The sequence below is a fragment of the Oncorhynchus kisutch genome, linkage group LG8 (genome assembly GCF_002021735.2).
Source record: "Oncorhynchus kisutch isolate 150728-3 linkage group LG8, Okis_V2, whole genome shotgun sequence".
Lineage (NCBI taxonomy): Eukaryota > Metazoa > Chordata > Actinopteri > Salmoniformes > Salmonidae > Oncorhynchus > Oncorhynchus kisutch.
In genome coordinates, this window is record NC_034181.2 from 59698753 (window position 1) to 59725648 (window position 26896).

The 26896-nt window shown below is 40.6% G+C and overlaps 4 protein-coding genes across 11 annotated transcripts; 3 read left to right on the forward strand and 1 right to left on the reverse strand.

Annotated features, from left to right (window-relative positions):
* The first annotated feature begins 2329 nt into the window (after nucleotides 1-2329).
* LOC109895020 (pleckstrin homology domain-containing family F member 2-like) lies at nucleotides 2330-5195 on the forward strand. The gene has a single exon (XM_020488676.2). The coding sequence runs from the start codon at nucleotides 2601-2603 to the stop codon at nucleotides 3501-3503; it is 903 nt and encodes a 300-aa protein (XP_020344265.1). The 5' UTR covers nucleotides 2330-2600; the 3' UTR covers nucleotides 3504-5195.
* On the reverse strand, nucleotides 5015-15838 carry LOC109895482 (protein C19orf12 homolog). 7 transcript variants are annotated; one of them, XM_020489187.2, is made up of 7 exons: nucleotides 15681-15838; nucleotides 14945-15027; nucleotides 14636-14816; nucleotides 14324-14474; nucleotides 13984-14111; nucleotides 8153-12874; nucleotides 5135-6395 (listed from the first exon to the last, which is right to left on the reverse strand). In XM_020489187.2, the coding sequence occupies exons 2-6, from the start codon at nucleotides 15008-15010 to the stop codon at nucleotides 12684-12686; spliced, it is 717 nt and encodes a 238-aa protein (XP_020344776.1). In that variant the 5' UTR covers nucleotides 15011-15027; nucleotides 15681-15838; the 3' UTR covers nucleotides 5135-6395; nucleotides 8153-12683. The 7 variants fall into 7 exon arrangements, with proteins under 7 accessions (XP_020344777.2, XP_020344778.1, XP_020344779.1 ...); XM_020489185.2 differs by lacking the exon at nucleotides 15681-15838 and adding an exon at nucleotides 15101-15246; XM_020489188.2 differs by lacking the exons at nucleotides 13984-14111; nucleotides 14324-14474; nucleotides 14636-14816; nucleotides 14945-15027; nucleotides 15681-15838 and having other exon boundaries at nucleotides 5015-6395; nucleotides 8153-8326; nucleotides 9011-9127.
* On the forward strand, nucleotides 9512-12673 carry LOC109895484 (tumor protein p53-inducible nuclear protein 2-like). Of its 2 annotated transcripts, none has more exons than XM_031830750.1 (4): nucleotides 9512-9561; nucleotides 11051-11217; nucleotides 11421-11541; nucleotides 11653-12673. In XM_031830750.1, the coding sequence occupies exons 2-4, from the start codon at nucleotides 11091-11093 to the stop codon at nucleotides 11879-11881; spliced, it is 477 nt and encodes a 158-aa protein (XP_031686610.1). In that variant the 5' UTR covers nucleotides 9512-9561; nucleotides 11051-11090; the 3' UTR covers nucleotides 11882-12673. The 2 variants fall into 2 exon arrangements, with proteins under 2 accessions (XP_031686610.1, XP_020344781.1); XM_020489192.2 differs by lacking the exon at nucleotides 9512-9561 and adding an exon at nucleotides 9650-9795.
* Nucleotides 15839-15937: 99 nt separating the features above from the next.
* LOC109895481 (G1/S-specific cyclin-E1) lies at nucleotides 15938-20765 on the forward strand. Its single transcript, XM_020489184.2, has 12 exons — nucleotides 15938-16279; nucleotides 16782-16829; nucleotides 17013-17100; nucleotides 17202-17261; nucleotides 17485-17654; nucleotides 18022-18157; nucleotides 18596-18742; nucleotides 18850-18945; nucleotides 19226-19360; nucleotides 19560-19671; nucleotides 19813-19970; nucleotides 20080-20765. Exons 2-12 carry the CDS (start codon nucleotides 16816-16818, stop codon nucleotides 20194-20196), a joined length of 1233 nt encoding a protein of 410 aa, XP_020344773.1. The 5' UTR covers nucleotides 15938-16279; nucleotides 16782-16815; the 3' UTR covers nucleotides 20197-20765.
* The last annotated feature ends 6131 nt before the right edge of the window (nucleotides 20766-26896 follow it).

Below are 26896 nucleotides of genomic sequence, written 5' to 3' on the forward strand. Positions count from 1 at the left end.
AATATTGCGAATGTCGGAGAGACAGTCAGCAAGGTTTATACAAAAAAAACAACTAAATGTTACTCTAAAACAAATGTGAGATAATGTCTAGATGCTTTTTAGAGTGGAGATCAAGTTTCTAAATTGACTGGCTGGGCGGATGAGACGGTGGATTGTGCAGTCAGATGGAACAGAGTAATAAACAGGCATAGATTTAGCAGTGGTAAATTGTGAAATAGGCACCGGCTGGAATGTGGTTTTAACCAATCATCATTCAGGATTAGACCCACCCATTGTATAACCTAGTTTAAACAACATTCCATAAGAGTGATCAATCAAGGGAACACTTTCTCATACTACCCGAAACCTGATACTCTAATATTTGTGGTTTTCCCTGGAGCGAAAATCTGATCAACATACCAGCAACCATGATTTCTGTTTTTCCATTCAATGCTTCTTGTCAATTATAGCAAGTACATTTTTTCATTTTTCAGTTGCAACGATTATCTAGTATCACTAACCATCACAATTATATTCCTCTAATTTATAGCCATGTGGTTTATTTCCTATCGTTACATTGTTATTAATATTTCTTCCTAAAGCTGGAATCCTAAACTGTTACATAAATGTTTGGACCTATAAATTAATGATATACTTTGAACGGGGTATGGTAGTAGGCAGTGGTGTAAAGTATTTAAGTAAAACTACTTTAAAGTACTCTTTTAAATAGTTTTTTGGGGTATCTGTACTATTTATATTTTTGCCAACTTTTACTCTTACTTCACTACATTTCTAAAGAAAATAATATACTTTTACTGCATACATTTTCCCTAACACCCAAAAGTGCTCGTTACATTTTGACAGGAAAATGGTCCAATTCACACACTTATCTAGAAAACATCACTGGTCATCCCTATGGCTTCTGATCTGTTAGACTCATTATACACAAATGCTTGTTTGTAAATTATGTCTGAGTGTTAGTGTGCTCCTGGCTATCCATCAATAAAAATGTAAATAAAATTTTGCCATCTGGTTTGTTTAATATAAGGAATTTAAAATGATTTATACTTGTACTTTTGATACTTAAGTACATTTTTAGCAATTCCATTTACTTTTGATACATAAGTATTTTTTTAAACAAAAACTTTTAGACTTTTCCTCAAGTAGAATTTTACAGGGTGACTTTTACTTTAGTAATTTTCTATTAAGTTATCTTTACTTTTACTCAAGTATGACAATTGAGTACTTTTTACACCACTGGTAGTAGGTGCCAGGTGCACCGGTTTAAGTGTGTCAAGAACTGCATTGCTGCTGGGTTTTTCACTCAATAGTTTCTATATATAAAAAAATGGTCCATTAAAAGGGGGTGCAACTCAATTTCCGATGGTGTTCTTAATGTTTTGTATACTCGGCCTCAATTCGTCAGGGCATGGATTCGACAAGGTGTCAAGTGTTCCACAAGGTGCTGGCCCATGTTGACTCCAATAGTTCCCACAGTTGTGTAACGTTGGCTGGATGTCCTTTGGGTGGTGGAACATTCTTGATAGACACGGAAAACTGTTGAGTCTGAAAAACCCAGCAGCGTTCAAAGGCACTTAAATCTTTCGTCTTTCCCATTCACCCTCTGAATGGCAAACATACACAATCCATGTCTCAAGGCTTAAAACCCTTTCTTTAATCTGTCTCCTCCCCTTCATCTACACGGATTGAAGTGGATTTAACAAGTGAGATCAATAAAGGATCATAGCTTCCACCTGGATTTACCTGGTCAGTCTATGTCATGGAAAGAGCAGGTGTTAATGTTTTGTACACTCATACCCATTGATTATTGAATAATATAACTTAGAAATTCCACATGAGCTTAGTTCAACTTTTGTTTTCCAATGTTTGTAAACAATGTAAATGTAAACAAACACTGTGTAGCCTCAAAACATGGTTAAAACTGTAATTTTGATAGCATGGATGGTCAGTCCTTGCATCCATAACTCTTGTCTTTGAATTTGAGAGTGTTTACATTTCTCCAAGGCCCGTCCCTCAGCTTTTTACCAAAACACAGGCGAGATGACAGCTTTGTTATTGTTTCAATTAAGGATGCTAGCTTTAATGCTGTCCAACAGTTTTTTTTCTGTGATGTATTAATAGTCATAGAATTAGCAATACTGTTGTTCACTGTAATTTAATAGGATCTCTGAGTCACATCCCATCATCTTTGGGAAACTGGTATGGCCTGTTTTCCCTCTTTCTAGTTGCTTTCTCTCTCTTTCCCCATCAAGTTGTTTTGGAACTCCCCATGCAATGCGGCTCAACAGGAAATGTGATTTGCACATATAAAAGGGACCTCTCGTGGCAACTCACTCTTCAATACAGAAATTACTATTTGACACTGACAAAACATACTGTATGGTGGTCAGACGGGAACTAAGCGACTTACTACCGAGACAGACTGTTACAGCGTAAACAAGAGAAATCACAAAACAGAGTAAAAGGACAAATTAACTATTTTTCACTAGCCATTTATTTGATCATTAGTGACATAGGCCTACCATTTGTCTCATTTGTAAATAGATTTATTTTTTATTTTTATTTTGTTAATTTCCCGTAGTGCTGTAATCTTGCTCATCATGTTGGACCAGCTGGCTTTCACGCAAGAGAACAGAGAGCGGATACAGGCAGTGGAGAACTCCTTTGGCCCCTCTGGGATGTCCCTGATCAGACCTGACCGGGTCTTGATAGGCGAGGGGCGGCTGATGAAGCTGTGTCGACGCCGCCCCCAGTCTAAAGTATTTTTCTTGTTTAATGACATTTTGGTGTACGGTAGCATCATCCTTCATGGACACTGGCACAGGAACCAGCATGTTATCTCCCTGGAGGATATCCAGCTAGAGGACCTGGAGGACGGGGTCATCATGGAGAACCAGTGGCTGATCCGCACACCACAGAAGTCCTTCTATGTGGCAGCTGCCTCTGCTGAGGAGAAGCGTGCCTGGATGGAGCACATTGAGGACTGCAGGTGTAAGCAGCTGCAGCATGCCGGCTGCCAGCCCGGGTGCACCTTCGCCACCACCTGGATCCCTGACCGGGCGTCCGCCATCTGCATGCGCTGCTCTAAAACATTTCGGCTCAACAAACGTCGCCACCACTGTCGTCGCTGCGGCTTTGTCGTGTGCAACGCCTGCTCCAAGAACCGGGCCGTGATCTGCCACATCTCTACTAAGCCCGTGAGGGTGTGTCGACTGTGTCACCTCAGTCTCCAGGACCATGGGGAGCTGACTCAGGATGAGGTGCATCTACGGGGGGACAGTGATGGGAGGAAGTGCTCTGATGAATCTGACCTGGTCATGCCTGAGTACGAGGCGACTAGCGACGATGAGGCGAATGAGCGGGTAGAAAACCACGCACCAAGCAATTGGGTTGACTGTCACAACTCTTGGACCCCATTTAACTATTTAAAACCGGACCATCAAAGTCTCAATCTCACTGGATTGTCAAGTCAATGTGAGAGGACCCTGAAAAGTATTTACTGAATGAGTAGGTGGAGAAAAGTGCCAAATCAAGACGATACATGATCACATGTAATCATAAATATTGCACAAATATGAACACTAATCCTACCCATATAATGTATGCATTACATCAATTTTTTCCTGTTAATAATTATAATAATAATATTCCTTTGAGTAAAAGGTTAACTTGTAGTATTCATTGTTGACTAGCCATTATGCACACACGGAGCATCTTATTTTACATGAAACACATTTCGCACTGAACACTTTTATATTTGTCCTATACTTATCGTGTTTTTAAAAAAAAGGCACATTGACTACGATAACGTGCCTATATTAAGTGTACCTGTAATTATAACTCTAAATGGCAGCAATAACTATACCTCTTTATTTATCACAATCACATCAACCATTTATCTTGAAATGAAATATTTTGATAGCAACCTTTGGTCATCCTTGTCCTGAACACCTGATAAGACTGCTTATTGACCCCCCAAAACAGCTGTAATCAAACTATTTCGTGCTTAGGTGTTACAAGCCTCCTGCAGACACATGAACCAGTCCTGAGGCAACAGGTGCAGTAGATAAGCCTTTCGAGAAAGTTCTTGCGTCATTTCATTTTAACAACTCTAGTGTTGTCAATGGCAATACTCAGGCCAACTGCCAATGACTTTTTTTTTTAAAGAATGTATTCAAATGCAACATGTCAATCATTAACATTTTATAGGCATTTCAAACCAAAAAACAGTTTAAATTGTGCTCTCTGGTTTCTGAAAAGAACTGTCTAAAAAAGTTTTTTCTATGAAGATATAAGACTGCTCTCACATCCCCAGACTACCAATAAAGTGGTGATGGAATATGATATCTTGTGACTTCAATCCATTTGAATTTGGAAAAAGCTGCTAAGACACTGTTTCTTAGTAAGCCATAGGTACAAGACTGACATCCATCTCTCAGAAACGAATGACATAACTTCTAATGAAATTTCCCCTCAAGATTAATGACCAATCTTTCGCTGTATGATGTTATGAGAACCGGCAGGTCCAAGCTTGCTTGCAAAGAATGAACAAGGAAACTACTAGAACTACATTTGAAACATTGACAAAGAGGAACTATATTTCATTGCGTATGATCTCGGGAAACCCAGAAGAAAAAAATCTTGCGAAATTGCGACAGAGGAGATTACAGGACTGATTACATTGCGTAGCATTGTCTTCCTTCTCTTTTAAAATTTTTTTTTAACCTTTATTTTACTAGGCAAGTCAGTTAAGAACAAATTCTTATTTTCAATGACTGCCTAGGAACAGTGGGTTAACTGCCTGTTCAAGGGCAGAACGACAGATTTTGTACCTTGTCAGCTCGGGGATTTGAACTTGTAACCTTTCGGTTACTAGTCCAATGCTCTAACCACTAGGCTACACTGCCGCCCGTTCTTCCAGAATGTGTTAAGGGGTTGAATTTCCCTCACGAAACTGTCAAGTTGATCCACTGAAACAACATGTTTTCTGGCTTAATGATGTCATACTAAAAGCTCTTGGTGATCATACACGTCCCCGTTGTCCTTTATTTCATTTATCATGATTTTCATACAAACACTTTAGTACAAGAGCACTACAAGATTTCCCCAATTAGTTCATTCTAGGACTAGGTGGCACTTATCACCATTTTATGCGCCAGAAGTATCAAGGCCGGTTTCTCCGAAGTACTCATCTCTTACAATATTCACATTGCATGAATCACTTGAGATCCCAGGCACACTTACAAGAGGAGTGATCAGGGTCCTTTTTTTTCATTGTCTTGCATTTGTTGCAAATCATGTCAATTATACATGACCAACAATATTCAATGTGTACATTTCAGCGCAAAATATCGGCAACCAATTATGCGCTACAATATATATAAAGTGCACCTTTCTGGTTAATTGCTGGACTGTTCGTATAAGATACGTTTCAATCATACCGCGACATTCAGAGATAACAATTTCTCAACTAAAACAAAACAAACGTGTACATTAAAGTGCAATTCCGCCACTCTTCCACCTCATATTCATTATCTCCGAAACCATAACAGTGTCTACACACAGTATGTGAAAACAGCGAGTTTCTATGATCTGTGGTTAAAAAGATAAGGTGCAAAAAAAAATTTCAAATGCTTCTCTGTAACATCACATGGTAGCATTAAAAGTAACAAAACAGTGATTTTCAAAACAGAGGTTTTCTAGCCAGAGGGAGGGTGTTTTCTTGCTCCTCACATCACTGGGAATCTCCTAGTGCCTGAAAAGCACTGTTTTTAAATATGTTTTACTTTTGATGGCGTCATTGGGTAGAACTTTTAACTTTATATTTGTTTTGTAGAAATGTGCCGTTTTCACATATGCAGACACTGGTATTGGGCTGGGGATAATGGAAATGACGTAATGAAAGTGGCGTAAATGTCATTTAAGCGCTTCATCAAAGGATATTAAATGGACATGATCAGATATTAGGTAACATGACAGGTCTGACATGAGTCACAATGTAACTCTCATAAGGCCTCTTTCAGTGAACCTACAGTATAAAAGGTTCTTTCAGTCTCCAGGAATAAGCTTGAGTTGAATCTGAGTACAAATGTTCTAAGGAGTTTCCTCCAGATATTCAGTCTGTGTAGATCAGTCCCCATATCTCACCTCTGCTCTCAGTTCCTTTGTGATATAACGGAGTAGGGCAGCAGTGACCTGCTGCTGGAGAGTAGCATTCCCCACGACCAGGGCGGTCAGCTGGGCCAGGTCTGTCCAGTCCAGTGAGCCCAAAACGGCCATGATATCAGCATAGAGTCTCTGCTGCTGGTGGGGAGGCAGCTCCATGATGATCTGAGGGAGAGGTCTGAACTGTCCACTGGTCATCCACCATCCCAACAGGCCACCTAATGCACCACCTAAAGAGCAGCACAAACAAGATCTGTGTCAGAAGATCAAGAGGGGAGAAGAGCTCACAGATTTAAAACACTCGTGGTTATAAGATCTACAGAGAAGACAGAAATGCCAAAAGTGGAGGTGTGGCTGTTTATATTCAGAACCACATTCCTGTAAAGCTGTTTAAGTAATATGGCTACAGGTTAATCTGCTTCACCTGAAGCCCATTCTGGTGGGAAGCTGCTATAGACCAAGTGCTAACAGTCAGTATCTGGATAACATGTGTGAAATGCTTGATACTGTATGTGATATCAATAGAGAGGTATACTTTCTGGGTGATTTAAATATTGACTGGCTTTCATCAAGCTGCCCACTCAAGAGAAAGCTCAAAAACTGTAACCAGTGCCTGCAACCTGGTTCAGGTTATCAATCAACCTACCAGGGAGTTACAAACAGTACAGGAATGAAATCATCAACGTGTATTGATCATTTCTTTACTAATGCTGCAGAAATGTTCCTCAAAGCAGTATCCAAATACATTGGATGTAGTGATCACAATATAGTAGCCATATCTAGGAAAACCAAAGTTCCTAATGCTGGGCATAATATTGTGTATAAGAGGTAATACAATAAGTTTTGTAGTGATTCCTATGTTCTTGATGTGAAGAATATTTGTTGGTACGCGGTGTGTAATGACGAGCAACCAGACGCTGCACTTGACACATTTATGAAATTGCTTATCTCAGTTACTAATAAGTGTGGATTGATGAGGAATTGAAAAATTGCATGGTTGAGAGGGAAGAGGCAAAAGAGATGGTAAATAGGTCTGGCTGTATAACCGATTGGCAAATGTACTGCAAATTGAGAGATGGTCACTAAACTGAATAAAACAAAGACAAAACTACACTATATTAAAAAGCTTTGGAGCACCTTAAATGAAATTTTGGGCAAAAAGGCAAACTCCGCTCCATCATTCATTGAATCAGATTCATCACAAAACCAACTGATATTGCCATCTACTTTAATATTTTTTTCATTGGCAATATTGGCAAATGTAGGCATGCCATACCAGCAAAAAACACTGACACTACACATCCAAGTATATCTGACCAAATTATGAAAAACAAACATTGTAATTCTGAATTCCGTAAAGTGAGTGTGGAAGAGTTGAATAAATGATTGTCATCTATCAACAATGACAAGCCACTGGGGTCTGACAACTTGGATGGATAATAACTCTATTCCACATTAAGTAACTCATGCCAGCAGTAAAGTTAGATTAAAAAAACAGATAAAAATACACTTTATGGAACCGTGGGACTGTGAAGCAACACAAACATAGACACATGCATACAAACACGGATAACATACGCACTATACAGATGTACCCATGGATTTTGTGTTGTAGATATGTGGTAGTAGAGTAGAGGCCCGAGGGCACACACTTAATATGTTGTGAAGTCTGTTATGAATGTATTGTAATGTTTTTTAAATGTATAATAAAATGTATCCCTTAGCAGCAGCTAATGGGGATCCATAATAAATACAAATAGAAATAAACACCCGTATTTATCAAAATCGACCTCCCCACTCATAAGACAACATTGGCTGAGAATTATTCTACCCTAACGCCATACTTTATAGGCCTACCACATATACACTGAAAATCTCATAGCTGCAATCAATACAATAGGTTTGAGAAAGGATATGGCTCCACCTTGTGGTTGAAGTAGGGAAAAGCAGATCATAATTTCACTTACTAAATTGAAAGGATCCTTACCAACAGCAATCCCTGGGGGACCACCTAGAAGACCTCCTAAAAATGCAGTCCCTCCTGCCACTGCTGATCCTTTCCCAGAATTCTTCACTGCTGCTTTTATCTGCTGATTTGCAGACAGGTCACAGCATAGTTGCATGACATCATCCATACGTGGAGCCATGGTAGCTGCTCTCCCTGGTGTGATGATACGAGACACACCGAAGATCAGTTTGCAACCAACCCAACTCATCGGATCTCTAGTATAAATTGCAAGTACAAATAGCCACTACCAATTTAATACTAGAAGAGATGTATGACTTGACTTCTGTCAGATATCCTGAAGACTAGGAGTAAGCCATCTTCTGGTAATGAACTGCATTACACTGCTGAGAGTAGCCTCTACCAAAAGTAAAATAAACGATTGTTCAAATAATGTTATAGGTCTTTTTTACTCCAAATGTTGACAAAACCAGGAAACGATATTATTGTAATCAATTCAGTTATCATATTTAGCAGACAGAGACTGGTTAAATAACTGATGACTTAATGCAGACCATTGTCATTAGTCAAAAACTTCTCACACAAGAGATTCGAAATGCTTCCCTCCGATTGATGTTATGACCACAATAATAACAACCGCAGTTAATAATAATTATACTTCCCTTATGATATATAGGCCTTTTTTAATGGCGTAAAACGACATCTAAAAATAGGAGATAGTGTTAGTGTGTCATCATGTGGCCATCAGCATTTTCTCTCCATTTAAAGTGTGGCAATCACCTTTACATAACGACATAGTTGTCACCATCACACAGGACGGACTCTCACGTTGGCCTACATGAAAATAGTCTAAAGTACACATTGGTGGCGAATCCCTACCGTCAGATCTCGCACTTCGATGATGTGTTAATGTTTGTGTATCATGAGTGTTGGTAAAAACTATGACCGCGGTGAATGACGGGACATTTGTTTTAGGACAAGCCCACATCCTGTTAAAACGATTCGCGGTTGTTTTTAGATGCACAATAAAACAAACATAGCCTAATACATAGATCTCAGTGGGGCAACCTGGCATAATTGTCATTTACTCCGCAAATATTTGCAACAATGTTTCAAGAAAAGCCATTGATACAATTCCCTCCTTTTCATAAAATTGGTGGGGTTCGTTTTGCAGGGCCCGGTGCCCGGGGTGGGTGGAGATTTCTCTTATGAATCAATATAATTATTAAATAAAAACAAACTCCGCTCACACGGGCCACCGGGCCATGCAAAACGAAGTCGACCACTGTTGTGAAATGCAAACCGTTGTACATTGAAAAAAAAAATATATATATATGTATCTTCCACTCTAATGTATTTTGTCTTGTTGTTATAGACTACACGCCTAGACTATTCGAAAGATTGGACGTCGGTTGAAACCAGGTATTTAGGTATGTTTCAAGTAAGGACACATTTATTCACTTGACAGCTAGTTATGAGGACAAATGTTAGTTGTGCGCAACCTTCTGAAGCCACGCCTTCGAGTTGGGATTTTCGCTTACGTTCACCACCCACCAAAGCAAAAGAGTTGGTGTTCAAAAACAAGTCTGTATCAAAACAATTGCAGACCGGTTATAGTTTCAAGCTAACCGTCGGCCACCACTTGTTAAATATACATTTGTGAGGTAAGGAAAAAATACATTGTAGCCTTCAGCATTGTGCGACATGTTGTATCCTAAGTCTTAGTTCGTGTGTAGCATAGACACTTTTCTTTAGCCTACTAACATATCTATCCATTGCATGTTTTTATTGATTTCTACATCCCAAAAGTGTCCTATTAGGACAACTTTTTAGTTGTGTAGACTACCATGTAATTGTAACCATGTCATGTGTCATTTTGTATGTAGGTTGGGTTATTTGTTTGATTGTCAGTGAATTACATAAATGCCGTGCTTAATGATTAACTTATTTATTGAAGAAGTTTAAACCCAATTAATGCCATATCAAGTTCACCCAAACGACCCTCCTATGTTTTTTAATGATTTGATTGTTTCTATCACACATTTATTATATATTAAATAAGGCTAATGTAAGGATTGTCTGACATGTCTTTAAACTTCCAACTTATGGACCTTTTGATGGCATACCAGAAAAGATATGCAAGTGTATATGTAATCTATACATTTTGCACCTTATGAGCTAATTCTGTCTGGGCACTATTGGATCTTCCCTTGCTGGCAGGCTGGGGTGTAGCTGTATATTGACAGTATAGGTTTACAAGTACACCAAGGCATTCAAAGACCGTGGGTGTCTGGACAGCCCTCAGTCTAAAAGTGGATGTTGTGGTATTCTGTCTAGTCTATGACACTTTAAGCCTGAAAGATATACCGTTTATACCTGATTCTATTTTTAATAGGCCTATTTGACCAGAAATGTCAAAATACAATTATATACACTAAAATGTATACATATATATATATTTTTGCAAACCCTTTGTTTTCACCCTAGTTTGGCCGATTGGCTTCATATTCACCATATTAGTTTATTCATAACATGTCTTAAGATTCAAATACAGGCTTGAAATGAGTCAGAAAGGATGCCATGACCTTCCGTCTGCAAATAGCTTCCAAGGGGCATGCTGTTCCTGATTCTGCTGTGCTGGCAGGGTCATTAAGCCAGGACACAATGTTAAAAACTAAAGGTCATCATGTAAGGTGTTGTTCAGATTCTGCTTTCTTGAAATCATTTCAGATCTATCTTCTGTCAATGTGGATATTAAACTACACATACCTTTTCAGGTTGTGCTGTTTTCTTGTATTTGATGCAATGTTTACCATGATCAGTTTTACCAGTTTAGCAGTAATTGTATCCGGTCTGCAAATTTTTTTTCCTTATGGGGGCAACATACTATAACACTATGTTAACTCATTTTCTTTGCAGACTGCAATAAGAGGGCCAAGGGAGGCAAAACATATACACAATGATTGGAAAGATACTTGCCCATTTCCTTGGTAGCACAGATGACGATTTTTCCACAGATGACAATGAAACCTATGAGGAGCTCATTGAGTTTGAGGCGGGAGGATGGGTGGTTATCAACATTCAAGGTAAGCCGATAATTTTCACCGAAAGTTGAAATCACAAGTTAGTTGTTAAACTGGTATGGGCATTGTTGTCTGCAGTTACTTGTTCTGTAAATGGTAGTATTGTAGTTATTTGGATAGTAGATCTAATGGACACTATTAGAGGTCTCACTGGTGTTTTTCCTCTTTGGTCTCGGTTTAGTAAATTTGTGGTCTGATGTTTCCAGAGAACAACTCCCTGACCCCCCCTGAGGAAGACCCTTTGGAGAACCTGCTGATTGAGCATCCCAGTATGTCTGTAGACCAGATCAGACACCAGCTCAGCGATGAAGAGGATACTTCTCCCAGGTCAGTTTTCATCCAGGGGATCCATCTACTTTAGTCAGTGTGATAACACAACCATTATCCTAGAGAAAGGAGTGTCACATTACAGTTATTCTGTCCTTCCCCCCCCTGCAGACCTGTGCCAGTCAAACAGCATGTGTCCTGGAGGCTAGCTGCCCGGGGCAGCCCGCTTCCATGCAATATCCAACTGCTTGCCATACAGCGAGCCAGGACTCACTTGGAGTGCAAGAAGCTGACCAGGAGTGCTCTCCAGAGACAGAGCTGTGCCAAGGTGCGCTTCTCCCACTCTGACAGACGCTTTGGTCACTTCAAACAACCCTGCCAGCGTCTGTACAACTACTGAGTGTCTACTGAGTAGCCACGCCACTGTCTGAACCCACTTAACACACAGACCTTAGACCTATGACCTACCTTAGACCTATCTCTTTACCCTGATCAAGGGAACCACATTTGCTGAGTATGTTATTAACATACTGAGCCCAGTTTGAGAGTGAAATAGCCTTGAGTAGATGTGTGTGTGCATGTGAAAAGTATTATAACTGGCTTGTTACAGTTAAGTCTTATGGCTCTGATGAAAACTTTTATGTATTGTATAAAATGCAAAAGGTTTTAGCACTTTGCAAATATTCATTCTATTGTATATAGAATACTTTTTTTGTATTACTTTGCGTGCCTTAGATTTAGATACGTTGTGAGTATATTGCTTTAAGTTGTTTCATAGCTATGAAAAGCTATTTTGTATATATGTGATGATGACACAAAACATCACTCTTGAGTAATTGGACCTCTTTCGCTATATTTTTTAATAACAAATACAATGTATGTAAGGATTACCAAATAATGATGAAACACTGTTACTAATGTATGTTTTGTACTTAGTGATTCACTTTGTTTTTATACATTTATTCCCAGTGTGTTCTTATGTTTGCTGTACTGTTACAAGCCCGGTTTGTAAATATATTCAGATTTATTTGGTATTTTGGTGTATATTTAAATGTTAAAAGATGTTAAATAAATATGTTTTGTTTAGGTATTATTTGTGTTTTATTAAATAGCATGAAACATAACTTCAGTAATTACATGTATTATTACCAACAAATGTCATTGTTCTGCAATAAATTATTTTAGCAGCAAATTGGTGGATTTCAATTTCGAAGCAAATGCACCTTCCCCATAAACTTTTTAACGCTTTCTGGATCAACAGCATTTGCCCAAACTCCTCCCCTCTTGAAATGAGAGCCAATTATCATTGCACTAGCATCAAGGTAGTATTCCACGTTGTCATAGGTCACTCCTGAGCCAATAAGAACTGGGAGTCTTACAGACCCTGCAACATCTGCAAATAGAAAAGAAAGGATTGCTGTAAATATTTTGAGATGCTACATTAAATTTACTGAGTTCATTGTATTGGAAAGCTGTGCGTGAGCTTACGAATACGAAACAAATACCTAAATGGTTGGATTTAGGAATGCATTGCAAGTGTCACGCATCATCTCTGATAAGTAAATAGTGAATGTAGGTTCAGAGATGATATGAGTAAAACACATGAAGAAAGAGATAAATCCAGACCCTGGCAGCTCCATTTACCCATCTGACAACAGAGCCAGCCCAATGGAATTGTACTGGGAGACTCTAGGAGCACCTCCAAACTAGGCAGCAGGGTTGTGTAGCAGTCTGGCCTGAGCCTGCCTGTGTTTACATCCTTCTGTGTAAGTCAGCCATCTGTAGGCTGTGCTTAAAAATAGCAGACGATGTTGGTGTCTATATACGCCAAGCAGGCAAGGGCAGGACCGGGCTGTGTGCCCATGGTCAGCACGATCCAGACTCGGGGGACTATGAGGCTGCCATCCTCTCCCCAGACGAGACTGCTCTTTATAAGGCCAGCAGCGAGGCTCAGAGGCTCCATGGGCTTTAGGGAAGCTTAACCTCTGGGCTATATGAAAAACTAACGCCAGGAACTATCTGTCCTTGCAAACGTAGGAAGTTTGCAATAGACTGGTATGCAGTGGGAGTGGTATGAAATTGAGTGAAGTGACTGAACATACTTTTGTTAGGGTGTGTGTTATGGTTTATGAGAATGTATGAGATTTAGAAAAAAAGGGCCACTCCCCTATTAACCAAGACTACAAGAGTGTTTGAGAGAAAATGAAAAGGGAGAGGAAAGTAAACTTTATTTATACTAAGGTACACGCTGAGCATTCCTAAAATGATACACTGAGCATTATGCCTCAGATATATAATGTGCTGAGTGTTGGCTGCCCTTTGATCCAAATGGTAAAATTGTGATTACACCTATGCATTATTTGTTTCTTAGGAATTAATTTAAACGAGTTCTGGGTCTTTTTCTATTACTGTATGTGTCAGTATGTTTGTGTGTCATACCATACATGTGCGTATGTGTCATACATGTGTGTATGTGCCAGAGCAGTCAGAGACAAGACACACCTCTGAGCTCCATTGGATCTGCCTGAACCCCTGTGGCTGTTCCAGTGATGATGAGACCATCAGAAAGGAAAAACTCAGCTGCTCTGGCCGTCTCCACTATGCTCACATCTGAAGTCAGGGCATGGGAGCTAGGAACACAAACACATACTCACAAATCTGAAAACATCCCATTACACTTACTACAACAGTCAGAAATGTTACTTTCATCTCCTTGCAGTACCGTTTATGGATAATATTAGCCGCATTGCCTGCATGTTGAAAACCTTCTGAAGTACCATATCAGGACATCTAGGCTAGCCAGTGGGGTTGTCTGACTGGAGTGTTTTGAACGATTGCTCACCTGTGCTTCTTTTTTATGTCAGTAAAGATCTGCACATGTTCAGCCTGCATTTGCTTGCGGTATCGTAAAAGGTCTCCGGCACATCCATTCAAAAGGCCTTCATCAGCAACATGTGAGAAGACATATCCCTCTGCCCTGATAAAATCCATACCTTGGAAAGAGACAACAATGGAATAGGTAGCTAAACATTTGCTTTTCCCAAACTCTTAATACGGATCTTTCTATTAAACTAAAATCCCAGGCTAACCTGAAGCACTCTTAACCATGCATGTATTAACCAGTAATAAGCAAAGCAAAGCCAGCTATATCAACCTGAAGCCAGTGCAACAGCAACAGCTGAGCTGTTTGCTGCAGACAGGATCTGAACTCCAAGAGGCAGAGACGGACAGATCCCCCTCACCGCTGCACACACCGCTGTCATAGAGGCACACACCTCTGGTCCAACTGAGAATGTGTATGGAATGTCATGCATGTTCTCAATGATCAGCCCATCCTGTTCAACAGATCAACAGACAACAAACAATCCATTTCCAGTCACCCTTGAGGATGAATATTGTGGTTTACATAGTCAGAGGCTACAGTATTAGTAACATCAAAAAGTGTGTTTTTGCTTATACTCACAATTCCCGCATTGTGATAGATTTCTGCCTCGTGGCATGCCTCCTCGATAATTTGAGGAATGACCATGCTTCCTAAAGGTGTGCCTGAAAAACATAACATCAAAGTTAAAAACAAAAAGAGAGTAAAAAACGACATATGCGTCCCAATAATATTTACCTGGCAAGGCTTGAACATGAATCATTCCAATAACCACAGATTTAGCACGTCCAAAGAGTTTCAGAAACTTCATTTTTTTGTTGTTGTTTCAAACCAGTTGCAATGTGGATGCAAAGGTGGCTTTGAAATGAGACTCGTTCACGTGCAGCTGCTAGCTTGATCACGTGCCTGGTCAAAGTGTAAGTTAATACAGGTTTCAAGATCTCTGAGTGGTCACCCAATACAGTGTGTTTTTTTCTTTCGTGTGGCGCATGAAACATATTAAAACACAATTTTAACAGTTATGACTGAGACAAGACACATAGGTTGCAGATTAGCCTCCACATTTCCTTTATCTTCTGATAAGAAAACGTAAAAGTATGAATTACATATGAAAGCATAAGATGGTGCCTGAAATGTATTTTACTAAACCAGCACTGTTTTTATCTCCAACAAATAAATTGTGTAGACGAGAGGAAGGAGACGAGGAGGAAGCCACTAAACGTAACTAATGCACTATAGCGCAGAGCCGCGCGCCATCACCATTATCGTTGACCAATATTACCGGGCATTAATTTGATTTAAAAAAATTATGACATACCTCTTGAATTGTGGACATTGAAAGTCCATTATGTCGGCTTGATAGAGACACATTTAAAAAATATATATGTCTGTCAAAATCGGCATAACGTCAGGATTTGCAGGTTTTTTGAGAGGGGCACAGTCTTTGTTTACATCCGTCTTCCCTAGCCACGCGGTACTTCGTGGTTCCGGATTCTAAGCACCGCCCCCCCACTAGCCACGCCTCCCTTTTTGCCGGCAAAGTGCAATATTTCTCACAGTATTATACTGTATATTTCGCACACAACATAATACTTCAGATGATTTGACTCTTCACGTCTGAACAATTAATGACGAATAATAATGTTCGTTGAAATGTAACTGCGAAGGATTACTGAACAGCGCCAAGTATTTAAATCACCCGCTCGGACCGCCCCATATATGTAGACTGCAAGCAGTTTATAAGCCAAGGCGCAAAACTCACTGCGCCAGCAAAGAACAAGTAGCTAGCACAACTCGCAGTTAATTGTTTTTGATGACAAACAGAGGCCACGAATCGAATAACTAGCTAGTAACTTGTCATATTTTCTCTGATCCTTTCAAGCAAGTGTGGACTTCTTCGCGGGGGAATATTTTTAGGTAAGCTGGCAAAAAAAATGAAACATCTCTTGCTAACTAGCAGTCTTGCAACTTTTCAATCGAACTCCCTCAACGTGATTCGAAATGAACGTGTTAGTGAGAAGATTGTAAATATTCTGAATCTGAAAGACTATGGACAACATTGTCTTTTTTTTTTTTTTGTGGGAAAGCTTATTAGAGCGGGTGAATGGAAAATGGCATACTTGATGGCTCGGCCATTTTCTGGCCAGCGTCTCTCTAATTTAGTAGAAATGAACTAGTTCCCATCGACTGTATGTCAAACTGTTAGGGTTTGGTGATAGTGTGGAATCCGGTGTCACTGTATGCGTGGTTTTGTGACAATTATTGCATTATTTCAAATTGTTTGTCGTCCTTTAACATGGTCCCACTTCCATTTGCCCGCGCCCACATCTTTTGACGAGTTGGCTTTGTAGGACTTACGTGGGGGGTTGGTTGTGGTTATTAGCTAAATAAATTAAATGCATACATTTCATGTTTCCAGGGTTTATATATTGGAGGGATACGCGTGGGATATAATGCCAAGCAAAGGGTAAGTTTCAGTTTTGTAATTTGACCTAGTCTTGTCAATGTCGCTAGCTAGGTGACGAAAAAAAAAGTTGCACGTTAGGTAGCAGGCTTGCTAACTAGCAGCTAGTTAGCTAGCACTAACTAACGTGTCTTACCACTTCAGTAGGGCGCATATCATAATTCAATATTTACCTTGCAATTTCAGGGAAAATGTGGAATCCAGGACAATTGATCATGAGATGCCCAAAGAAACTGCAGTGAGATCCAAGAAAAGAAAATCCGACGTTGCCGTTGTAAGTTCTTGCGATCTGCGTTTTGCTACTGTAACGAGCTGGTTGCCTGTGTCTTTTTAAATGGTTTGTCATAATGAACATTCTCATGATTAAATCCTCAGTATTTACAAGACCCAGATGAAGTGGCAGAGATGACGAAAAAGAACCAGTGTGACGCTTTGGTAACTACATGCATTTCACAATTCCATGGCATTCCCTTGCCATGCATTTGTTGGATTTAGCCTACACACACCTACACAGGTTAATCAGGACTGGTCAATAACTGACACAATTGTGTTTAATCAGTTGCTATTGGTGGCACTGTCTCAGAATTCTCATGCTGTTTATTTTTATCAGTCGGTAAACTTTCTTATCCTCCCCTCTTCTTATCCCTCTCCTGTGCAGGTGTGCTGGAATCCTGAGTCGGTTCACACGATCCCGTGCAGCCGGATCCCCACGCCTGACAATGAAGTCGATCAACCAGTTGCTTTGAATGCCACTGGGTTTTCTACTCAGTACACCTTCAAAAACATATTTGTCACCCCCACCAGGTCTTCCCCTCTTCCTGTGCTATGGTGAGTCACTTCTGGTATCTGGGACAATATGGGCAAGATGCCGCAACGCTGCTAAGTAACAGGAGCGGTTACCTGCCACATTTGATGTAGGATTTTCATTGGGAGGTTGCTTGAACTCATACTTTGAGCTCTGCACTTGCGCTGTCTAAGGCTAAGCATTATGATGACCAATGTAACACACACAATGTAGTCTAGTGTGTAATCTGCTGTTATAACAAAGGCTTGCCACGCATATTATGTGTACCTGTATACTATTTCATCTTACAGTTCTGTGTTTGCACTCTCTAGTTGCGGGGTTCTTTGTTTATCCCGTTTTGATAAATACAAGTGAACTAGACGCCAACCCTCTGGATATGTTTCTCTGTAGCTGGGCAAGCAGCGACGACGTATGGAACAACCTGTTGAAGAAAGACGACACGTATTCTCGAGACATCCACGTCATGAAGAAACACCCACACCTCCAACCCAAGATGAGGGCTATTCTTCTCGACTGGCTAATGGAGGTTTGTAGCTCCCTCTGTGTCAAACTCCTAGGCTAAATTCCTTTCCCACAGCAGTATCTGCTGCTTTATCAAATCCCTCGCGTCACTTGATCAGTGTCGTCCATGTTTATCTTAAGGTGGTGAGTGGATTAGCTTTAACAGTAGACGTATGGCCCCAGTTAACTGTAGTTGTCTGTACAATATTAGCATAACCTATTTGAGAAATGGCTGTCAGGTGATGCGTATTAGCTGAACTCTTAACAGATTCTAAGGGGAAGCATAGTCTGCTGCACAATGCATTTAACCCAACTCTTCTGACTCAGCATTGTTCTTAGTTTGGATCGTTTCAAACCCATTGTAAAGAGAACTATGATCAATTTTCTTACATGGTGTAATCTTCCTTAGCTACTCTGTGATATTGCCTTGGAATTGTGTTCTCAACCTTGTTTTCTCTCTCAGGTGTGCGAGGTGTACAAACTTCACAGAGAAACCTTCTACCTGGCTCAGGATTACTTTGATCGGTTCATGGCCACACAGAGCAATGTTTTCAAGTGCACACTACAACTCATCGGCATCTCTTCTCTGTTTATAGCTGCCAAGATGGAGGTAGGAAGAAGCCTCTTCTACAACCTGTGTAAAGTGTTCTTCATTCTCTATTTTGTATATTCCAGCGGGAGTTTTTTAAAACATGTTTACAACTGCTTCTTTTTCAGGAAATCTACCCTCCAAAAGTGCATCAATTTGCCTATGTTACTGATGGTGCCTGCACTGAGGATGATATCCTATGTATGGAGATAATCATTATGAAGGTATACCTCTCAAACACTTTACATCCCAGTGGTTTTCACTACGGCTTGGGTCACAAATCCTTACTGTTGTCTGAAGCTTGTTGAGCCATGAGCAACATTTAGCCGTTACTAGTAAAAAATTACATGTATTCCAAATGATGCTCTTCCTAATGGTAGTTTCTGCCTAACTTGATAGTACACAAGTTTCTTTGAGTCTCTTAATATCTGTTCTGGGGAACACTTCACTGTGGAATGAAATCATCATGTGGCTCTTGTTTCTACCGTGTGACCCTTTGCTCAGGAGCTGAAGTGGCGTTTGAGTCCCCTGACACCTGTGTCCTGGCTAAACATCTACATGCAGGTTGCCTACCTGAAAGAGTCCGAAGAGGTTCTCATCCCACAGTACCCGCAAACTACGTTTGTGCAGATTGCCGAGGTAAGTTTACGACTGAGGTTTCCCGCCACTCGCATGTGATACAGTGTCTTAAAACAAGGCAAAATATCATGTTAATTCTCAGACGACACTGTTATTGCTTATACAAGTTGGATTTGTAAGACGATGGTTTCCCATTTCCTCCCCTTAGACTGGCTCATTGCCTCTGAAGTACATATGTGGTGTTGTGCTCTCTCTATAGCTCCTGGACCTCTGTGTGTTGGATGTGAAATGTCTGGAATTCTCCTACGGTGTGCTTGCTGCCTCTGCCTTGTTCCATTTCTCCTCGCTGGAGCTGGTGGAGAAAGTCTCAGGTAGGGCGTGTTCATTCGGCGGCTGTTCAGGTCAATCAGCATCTTCAATCCAACTGAGTTATCGTGGCTTGGTAGACTTCCCAGGGGTGTTTTTTATTTTGATAGCCCTAACCAGATCTCTTTCTGTCTTGCTCTGTGCAGCTCTGAAGTGGTCTGATGTTGAGGAGTGTGTGAGGTGGATGGTCCCCTTTGCCATGTCCATCAGGGAAGTGGGAAGCTCAGCCCTGAGGACCTTCAAAGGAATCCCGGCAGATGACATGCATAACATCCAGACCCATGCTGCCTATCTGGACTGGATGGTGAGTGCATTTGTTTCTATGGCTTTCAATCAATGTCCTATACCAATGTGTGGCATTGTTTCTTGTGTGCAATTGCAGCCTGTATTGAGAGCTCTGTTTTCTTCTTTAGGCGAAGGCATGCGCCTACCCACAAGTGGATGTAGATCGCAGCCAGAATTCACCTATACCATCCGGAGTGCTCACTCCGCCCCCTAGCAGCGAGAAGCCAGAGGGCACAGTCTCTTGATTTCCATTGGGTTAGTATGGGCACGGGCTGAGGAAGTCTCAAGACAGGACCAAGATATTGCAAGACTGGGAGAAATCCATGGCCTTACACACGTGCTCACATGATTTTGTTACATGTGTGCACATGTTTTATTCTGTGAGTTGTTTTGGTGCAAAGGTGAATGGCTGTTTTTTGGATGTCTCTGCCTTTTTTGAGTGAGTGATGGTTTTTAATTGGAGTGATGCCAAGCTGGACCACCTGCCAAAAACTCCAGAGTTGTCACTGGCTCTGAGTGCTGCTAAAAAGGTGGACTTAGCTTGATGGAACAGTGGATGGGTGTGTGTGCAGCTAATGCCTGCCATTTTGATGTTTGCTTGTGGGACCAGTAGCTCTGCTGCCAAATTGGACAAGTGGAACAGCCTGCATCAGAAGCAGAAATATGGATTGTATTTAAGATTTTATCTCCAGTTTTCTCTTCTCACATTTGAGTTTTTACCAAAATGTATGATTTTGTTTTGAAATGGGATGCTGCTACTTTATCTTTATATTTTTAAAATAAAGTCACTGTCGCTGACAGCTTTTATGTTTTACAATGTTGTGGGTCTTTGCTTTGGCCAGGGACTGGGATTGTAGCCTGCTTGAACAAGCCTGACCATTGTGCTCGCTTTTGTTTAATGCAAGTGAAATGGATTGGTGACCTCCATGATCAGGTTGGTTCCACCAAGCTACAGGGATGGGTCAACATGCATGTTGGCCGTGCGCAGTAGGTCATTGGCTGGTTGACTGTTTCGGGTGTGGCCACGTTTTGCGATTTGTCTTGAGTTCTGGATGGAGCCAATAGTTTTTCAATAAGGCATCATGTGCTCGAGCCCAATGAAAGCAGCTGGCAAGCCAACAGCATAACCATTTGACTGTTTAGGAGCCTGTGGAAGTCCTGCTGTAGCATGTCGTCTATGTTATATTATTTTTGTCCTGTGTTATCGGTGGCCTGAGCGTAGGTCTACTGTCTCAATTTTAAGAGGACCACAATGGAAATTAAGTAAACTTGTCTTCAAATGTGTTATCCATGTGTGGTTGTATGTCCAAATCTCTTTCCTAGATTAGGATCCTAGATGCATGCACAGTGACTTTCACAGGTATGTAATGCATGCAATATGTATAGAGGAGTTGGACGTTTCGTGGGCAATGATGTGCGTCTACGACTCCTTAGTGTTCATGCTTCTCAATGTGTAAAAAAATATTCCCCCCCCCTCCTGTCGGTGCACCTCCCCAACTGGCTCGGGTGGTGAAGGTCATGCCCTAAGCCTTATCCGTTTTATACTTGCCTCTTGCTAAAGTTTATGCTGAAAGTTCAAGTGCATAACGTAATACTTAATGTTTTAAGAGTGATAAGCACATGTTGCTATAAAATATAAATCACTAGAAACTGCTGCTTTTCTTTAAAATCACAATATTGTAGAAAGGTAATGTATTGGTCAAAGGGGACATCTGAAGTAAAGTAAACAGGAGCGACGTGAAAGGTGTAGATGTTTACATCTTCAGTGGTGTCTGTTTGTGCTCACTGTAACTTGCCCTAATGGGGAGTCAAAGGGGACAAAAATGAATGTCATCTGAATGAAAACAAAATGGAGCATAGGGATGGTCTCTATAATGGCTGTCTCTTTCATGCATTCACTGACAGACAGTGCCCTCTGCTTGCAGTCAAGGAGTGTGTGTGCTTAAAGATACACAGGACTAATCCACTAGATGTCAGTATGACGCTTCCACTGTCAAAGCTGCTCCAAGACTTGTCGGGGACTACTCGACAGATGCTGCTGGGAGTATATCTTGGACTTGTCTAATTCTCTTGTCCTTCACTTTGTCACAAACCAGATTGGATCAACTAAGGGTTGTTTTTCATCGGCCAGCTGAATTATCAGATGCCTATTTCAAATGGATTGATAGTATTGTCTTACTAAATCATTTGGATTTTGTCTACATCAGTTCTTCCAGAATATGAATGAACCATGCCATCTTAAATTGTGCCCTATATTCCTTCTCAACCATTTCAAACCATTGTTTAAAAAATATGGACTGTTCCTTTTCTGCTCTGGTACTCCACACACCCATCGACTGTTCTGCATCAATGTTCAGTAATTAACGCTGCATTAAAGCAGCAGGGGCCCTTGCTGTCTCTTTAAAGAGAGGGGGAGGGCTTCACCCATCAGACAGGCTCTTGGGGCATGGGGCCCTCAGGCAGCCAGGCAGGCAACAGCACAACAGCTGTTATGCACTCAATGGCCCCTTTGTTCTCGCAGCTCAGACGCTTGTGGCAGCAGCAGGTGCCCATTGGCTGAACCACCAGTTCACACCTAGATAGGGGGTACAGGAGACGCCAATCACTGACCATGCTAAAGGGATTTCCACCTACATAGTAACAGTCATAGGCCAACGTTTGTGTTTTATGTCATTCAAAATTGCAATTAAAAATGGCAGAATGAGTCAACATCGGATTTACTAAATTGATGTAAGGATTCTGCTTTGAACAAGAAAAAGGTGCACGTATAATACCAATCTGGTCAAAGGTGCAAGGGGAAAAATGTGTTGGTGTATTTTTCAATTGGGAGTCTGACTGTGACACTTTAGGGTCGATGGAAACATGTTTTGTCATGTCAAGTAGGCACTTGGTGACACATTTTATCCCTGAGGCAAGGCAGGGGGCAGCAGAGGGACGGTAACAGTAAAATAGCACTGATATTCATCACGTTTTCAGGTTTCCCATAGTCCCACATGCAGTATTTTGATTTTTAAATGATTAATATCAATCAACATATTCAATACAATGAATATGAGTTAAGCTCATATTGTTTTAAGAATACATACCTACACAAATAATCTATATCTACCTAGGTTATTTAGTCAGTTTTGTGGTCTGAAGTTGACGGGTGTGTGTGGGGTGGATGGTTGCCCTTGCTATGTTCATCAGAGAAGTGTGGCAGTTCAGCCCTGAAGACCTTCAAAGGACTCACAGAGATGACATACACAACAGCCATACCCATGTCGCCTATCAGGACTGGATGGTGAGTTTCTGTTCTTCAAGGAGCTAGAAAGAATGGAGGGAATGAACACAACTATGTGACCTAGAGTACCAGTCATAAGTCTGGACACACCTACTCATTCATGGGTTTTTCTTTATTTGTTCTATTTTCTACATTGTAGAATAATAGTGAAGACATCAAGACTATGAAATCAAACATATGGAATAATGTAGTAACCAAAAAAAGAAAACAAATCAAAATATATTTTAGATTCTTTGAAGTAGCCACCCTTTACCTTAATGACAGCTTTGCACACTCTTGTCATTCTCTCAACCAGCTTCACCTGGAATGCTTTTCCAACAGTCTTGAAGGAGTTCCCACATATGCAGAGCACGTGTTGGCTGCTTTTCCTTCACTCTGCGGTCCAACTCATCCCAAACCATCTCAATTGGGTTGAGGTTGGGAGATTGTGGAGGCCAGGTGATCTGATGCAGCACTCCATCACTCTCCCAATTGAAAACAAATTATAGTCCCACTAAGTGCAAACGAGACAGGATGGAGTATCGCTGCGGAATGCTGTGGTAGCCATGCTGGTTAAGTGTGCCTTGAATACTAAATAAATCACTGACGGTGTCACCAGCAAAACACCCCCACACCATCACACCTTTCCTTCGTGATTCAATGTGGGAACCACACATGCGGAGATCACAAAGACACGGCGGTTGAAACCAGAAATCTCAAATTTGGACTCATCAGACCAAAGGAAAGATTTCCACCGGTCTAATGTCCATTGCTCGTGATTCTTGGCCCAAGCAAGTCTCTTCTTATTATTGGTGTCCTTTTAGTAGTGGTTTCTTTGCAGCAATTCGACCATGAAGGCCTGATTCAAACAGTCTCCTCTGAACAGTTGATGTTGAAATGTATCTATTACTTAAACTCTGTGAAGCATTTATTTGGACTGCAATACTGAGGTGAAGTTAACTCGAATGAACGTATCCTCTGAAGCAGAGGTAATTCTGGGTCTTTCTTTCATGTGGCGGCCCTCATGAGAGCCAGTTTCATCATAGCGCTTGGTTTTTGCGACTGCACTTGAAGAAACATTCTGACCTTCATGTCTTAAAGTAATGATGGACTGTCGTTTCTCTTTGCTTATTTGAGCTGTTCTTCCCATTATATGAACTTGGTCTTTTACCAAATAGGGCTATCTTCTGTATACCACCCCTACCTTGTCACAACACAACTGATTGGCTCAAATGCATGAAGAAAGAACAAAATTCCACAAATGAACATTTAGCAAGGCACACCTGTTAATTGAAATGCATTCCAGGTGACTACCTCATGAAGCTGGTTGGGAGAATGCCAAGAGTGTGCAAAGCTCTCATCTACGGCAAAGGGTGGCTACTTTGAAATATCTTAAATATAAAATATATGAGTAGCTGTGTCCAAACTTTATACTGTAGGCCCACTTCGTTGTACCCTATAGGGTAGGCCCTCAGATCAGGCTGTTGTTAGCAGGCCAACCTCACCAAAGCCCCATTGCTGTCTTTTTAGGAGGGGGTGCTAATGAACCACATCCCACAGGAACTTTCATTCAGTCAGAGCACCTTTAGTGAACAGGATAAAGTGAGCAGTCTCTGAGGGTGACCTGTCTAGCTGTTCACATAGGCCTATACAGTACATGTTGTCCTACTCTCATGCAAATGAAACAAAAATGATATCGTAATTACAGTAATGCAATACAATGTTATACTAATTTGGGACAGGCTATAGAAGGGCTTAGATGCTATTTTGCATGATATATTCAAATCCAGGCGTCAAGGTTCGTAGCACTGCTGGTTTTCATCCTTCCCCTCTAGGACTGATTGGGTCCTGGGACCTGATTGGCTAATCAGTAATATTAGTCAATCAATTAACTACAAAGACAAGAGCTACAGTTCTGACCTCAAGCCCAGTATTTACATTTCAACCTGTAACAGTATACTAGTTCACTCGATAAGCTATGATACCACAGTTTAAAGCAAGAATCCTTAGTTGCTACATAAATGATTTGACTTATGAATTAATCACGTGTACCCATTGATTCTTGAAGAATATAACTTAAAAATAGCTGATGAGTTAAGTTCAACTGTTATACCCCACCAGAACCCCAAAATATAAGCTCCAATGTTTGTAAACAACATACAAGGAAACAAACACTGTATAGCCTCAAAGCATACATTTGATATCATGGATGGTCAGCCCTTGCATCCATAGCCATATCAATACATTTGAGAGTGGTTACATTTCTCCAGCCCCCTCCCGTAGCTTTTTAGCGAAAATGGGAAGGTAGAAAGCTTTGTTATCGTTTCAATGAAGGATTATAGCTTTAAATCATCAACTCTCACAAAAATATGAAAATATTAGAACGGATGGAAACGTCATAATGCCAAAAAGAAAAATCCTGATAATCAAGAAAAACAAATAGATGAGCGAGAGAGAGCTGCAGTATCTGTCACTGTCACAGAAGCTGTCAATAAGGGACCACGTGGGTTTCAGACGGCATGCCAGTGTTTACATATGCGACAAGACGAAACACGCCCCGTAGTTCTTCTCACGCCCACAAAGGGAGGGGCGGGGAAACTCTATTTAAATAAACCACACCCCAACATTGAATGAGCAAAACGTCCCTGAGCACTGAGCGGAACGAAATCTTGGGCTGACGCTGTCCTTGTCCATTTAATTTAGAAAATGTGTTGTGTCCAGAAGTCGATTACAATTGAAGATGGAGTTGTGTCACGCGTTAAATGTAAAGTGAATGCATTTGCAACCTTTTATTATACTGAACGGCAAACGTTCAATTTTCCCGACCGGTAGTAGTTGAGAGAGGGAAGTGGAGTCATTTTTGAGACAGCATAGCAAGAAGGAAGTCATTCGCCAAGGTAGTGCCGCCGAATCCCCCCCCCCCCCCCCCCCCCAAAAAAAATCATTGTTTTTCAAGTCCAACACATATGTTGTTGGTTGCACTTGCAAGTGACATAAATACAGTCCAAGAACCTATGTAGGCCTACAAACATTATACCGGTAGACTGCTGACAAACACAACATTTCAATCTTGAGACATCTTATTTAAGATACTCTTTGAAGAGGTGTTTATTTGAAACATTTAAAACATAAAAAATGCTAGTTTTTTTTGCCAAATTAAAAGTTTAGATTCATTGTCCAATGGGGAAGTGTATTTTTATCTACATATAGATGTGCAAACTTATTTATAAACTTTATAATTCAAATTAGCCTATATTCATACAGACTAGTTTTGGTTGACTTACAATATGTTGTGGATTATTAAAAGTATATACTTTAAATTGTCTATTTGTAGACCCATAGGCCTATGACGAATAGTGTCAACTAAAGTGTTTGTTGTGTTCTAGCCCATGCAAAGACAGTAAGCTATATTTGTGTTTGGTGTATGATTACAGACGATCTTGAAGCACTCATCAAAGACACTTGATGAAGCCCTACCCATCGGATAAGAGGTTTGTGATATACTCTACTGTGAAAATATGAGTATTTGAAAATATTCTACTATACATTTACATACTATGAGGTGATTTTTATACTGACCTCAGCCACAATGGAGCCACAGGAAGTTAGGATGGAAATACTGGTAAAACTGATCATGGAAAACCAACAGATTTTAGATGCAGTATTATTGTAACTGTGCCACA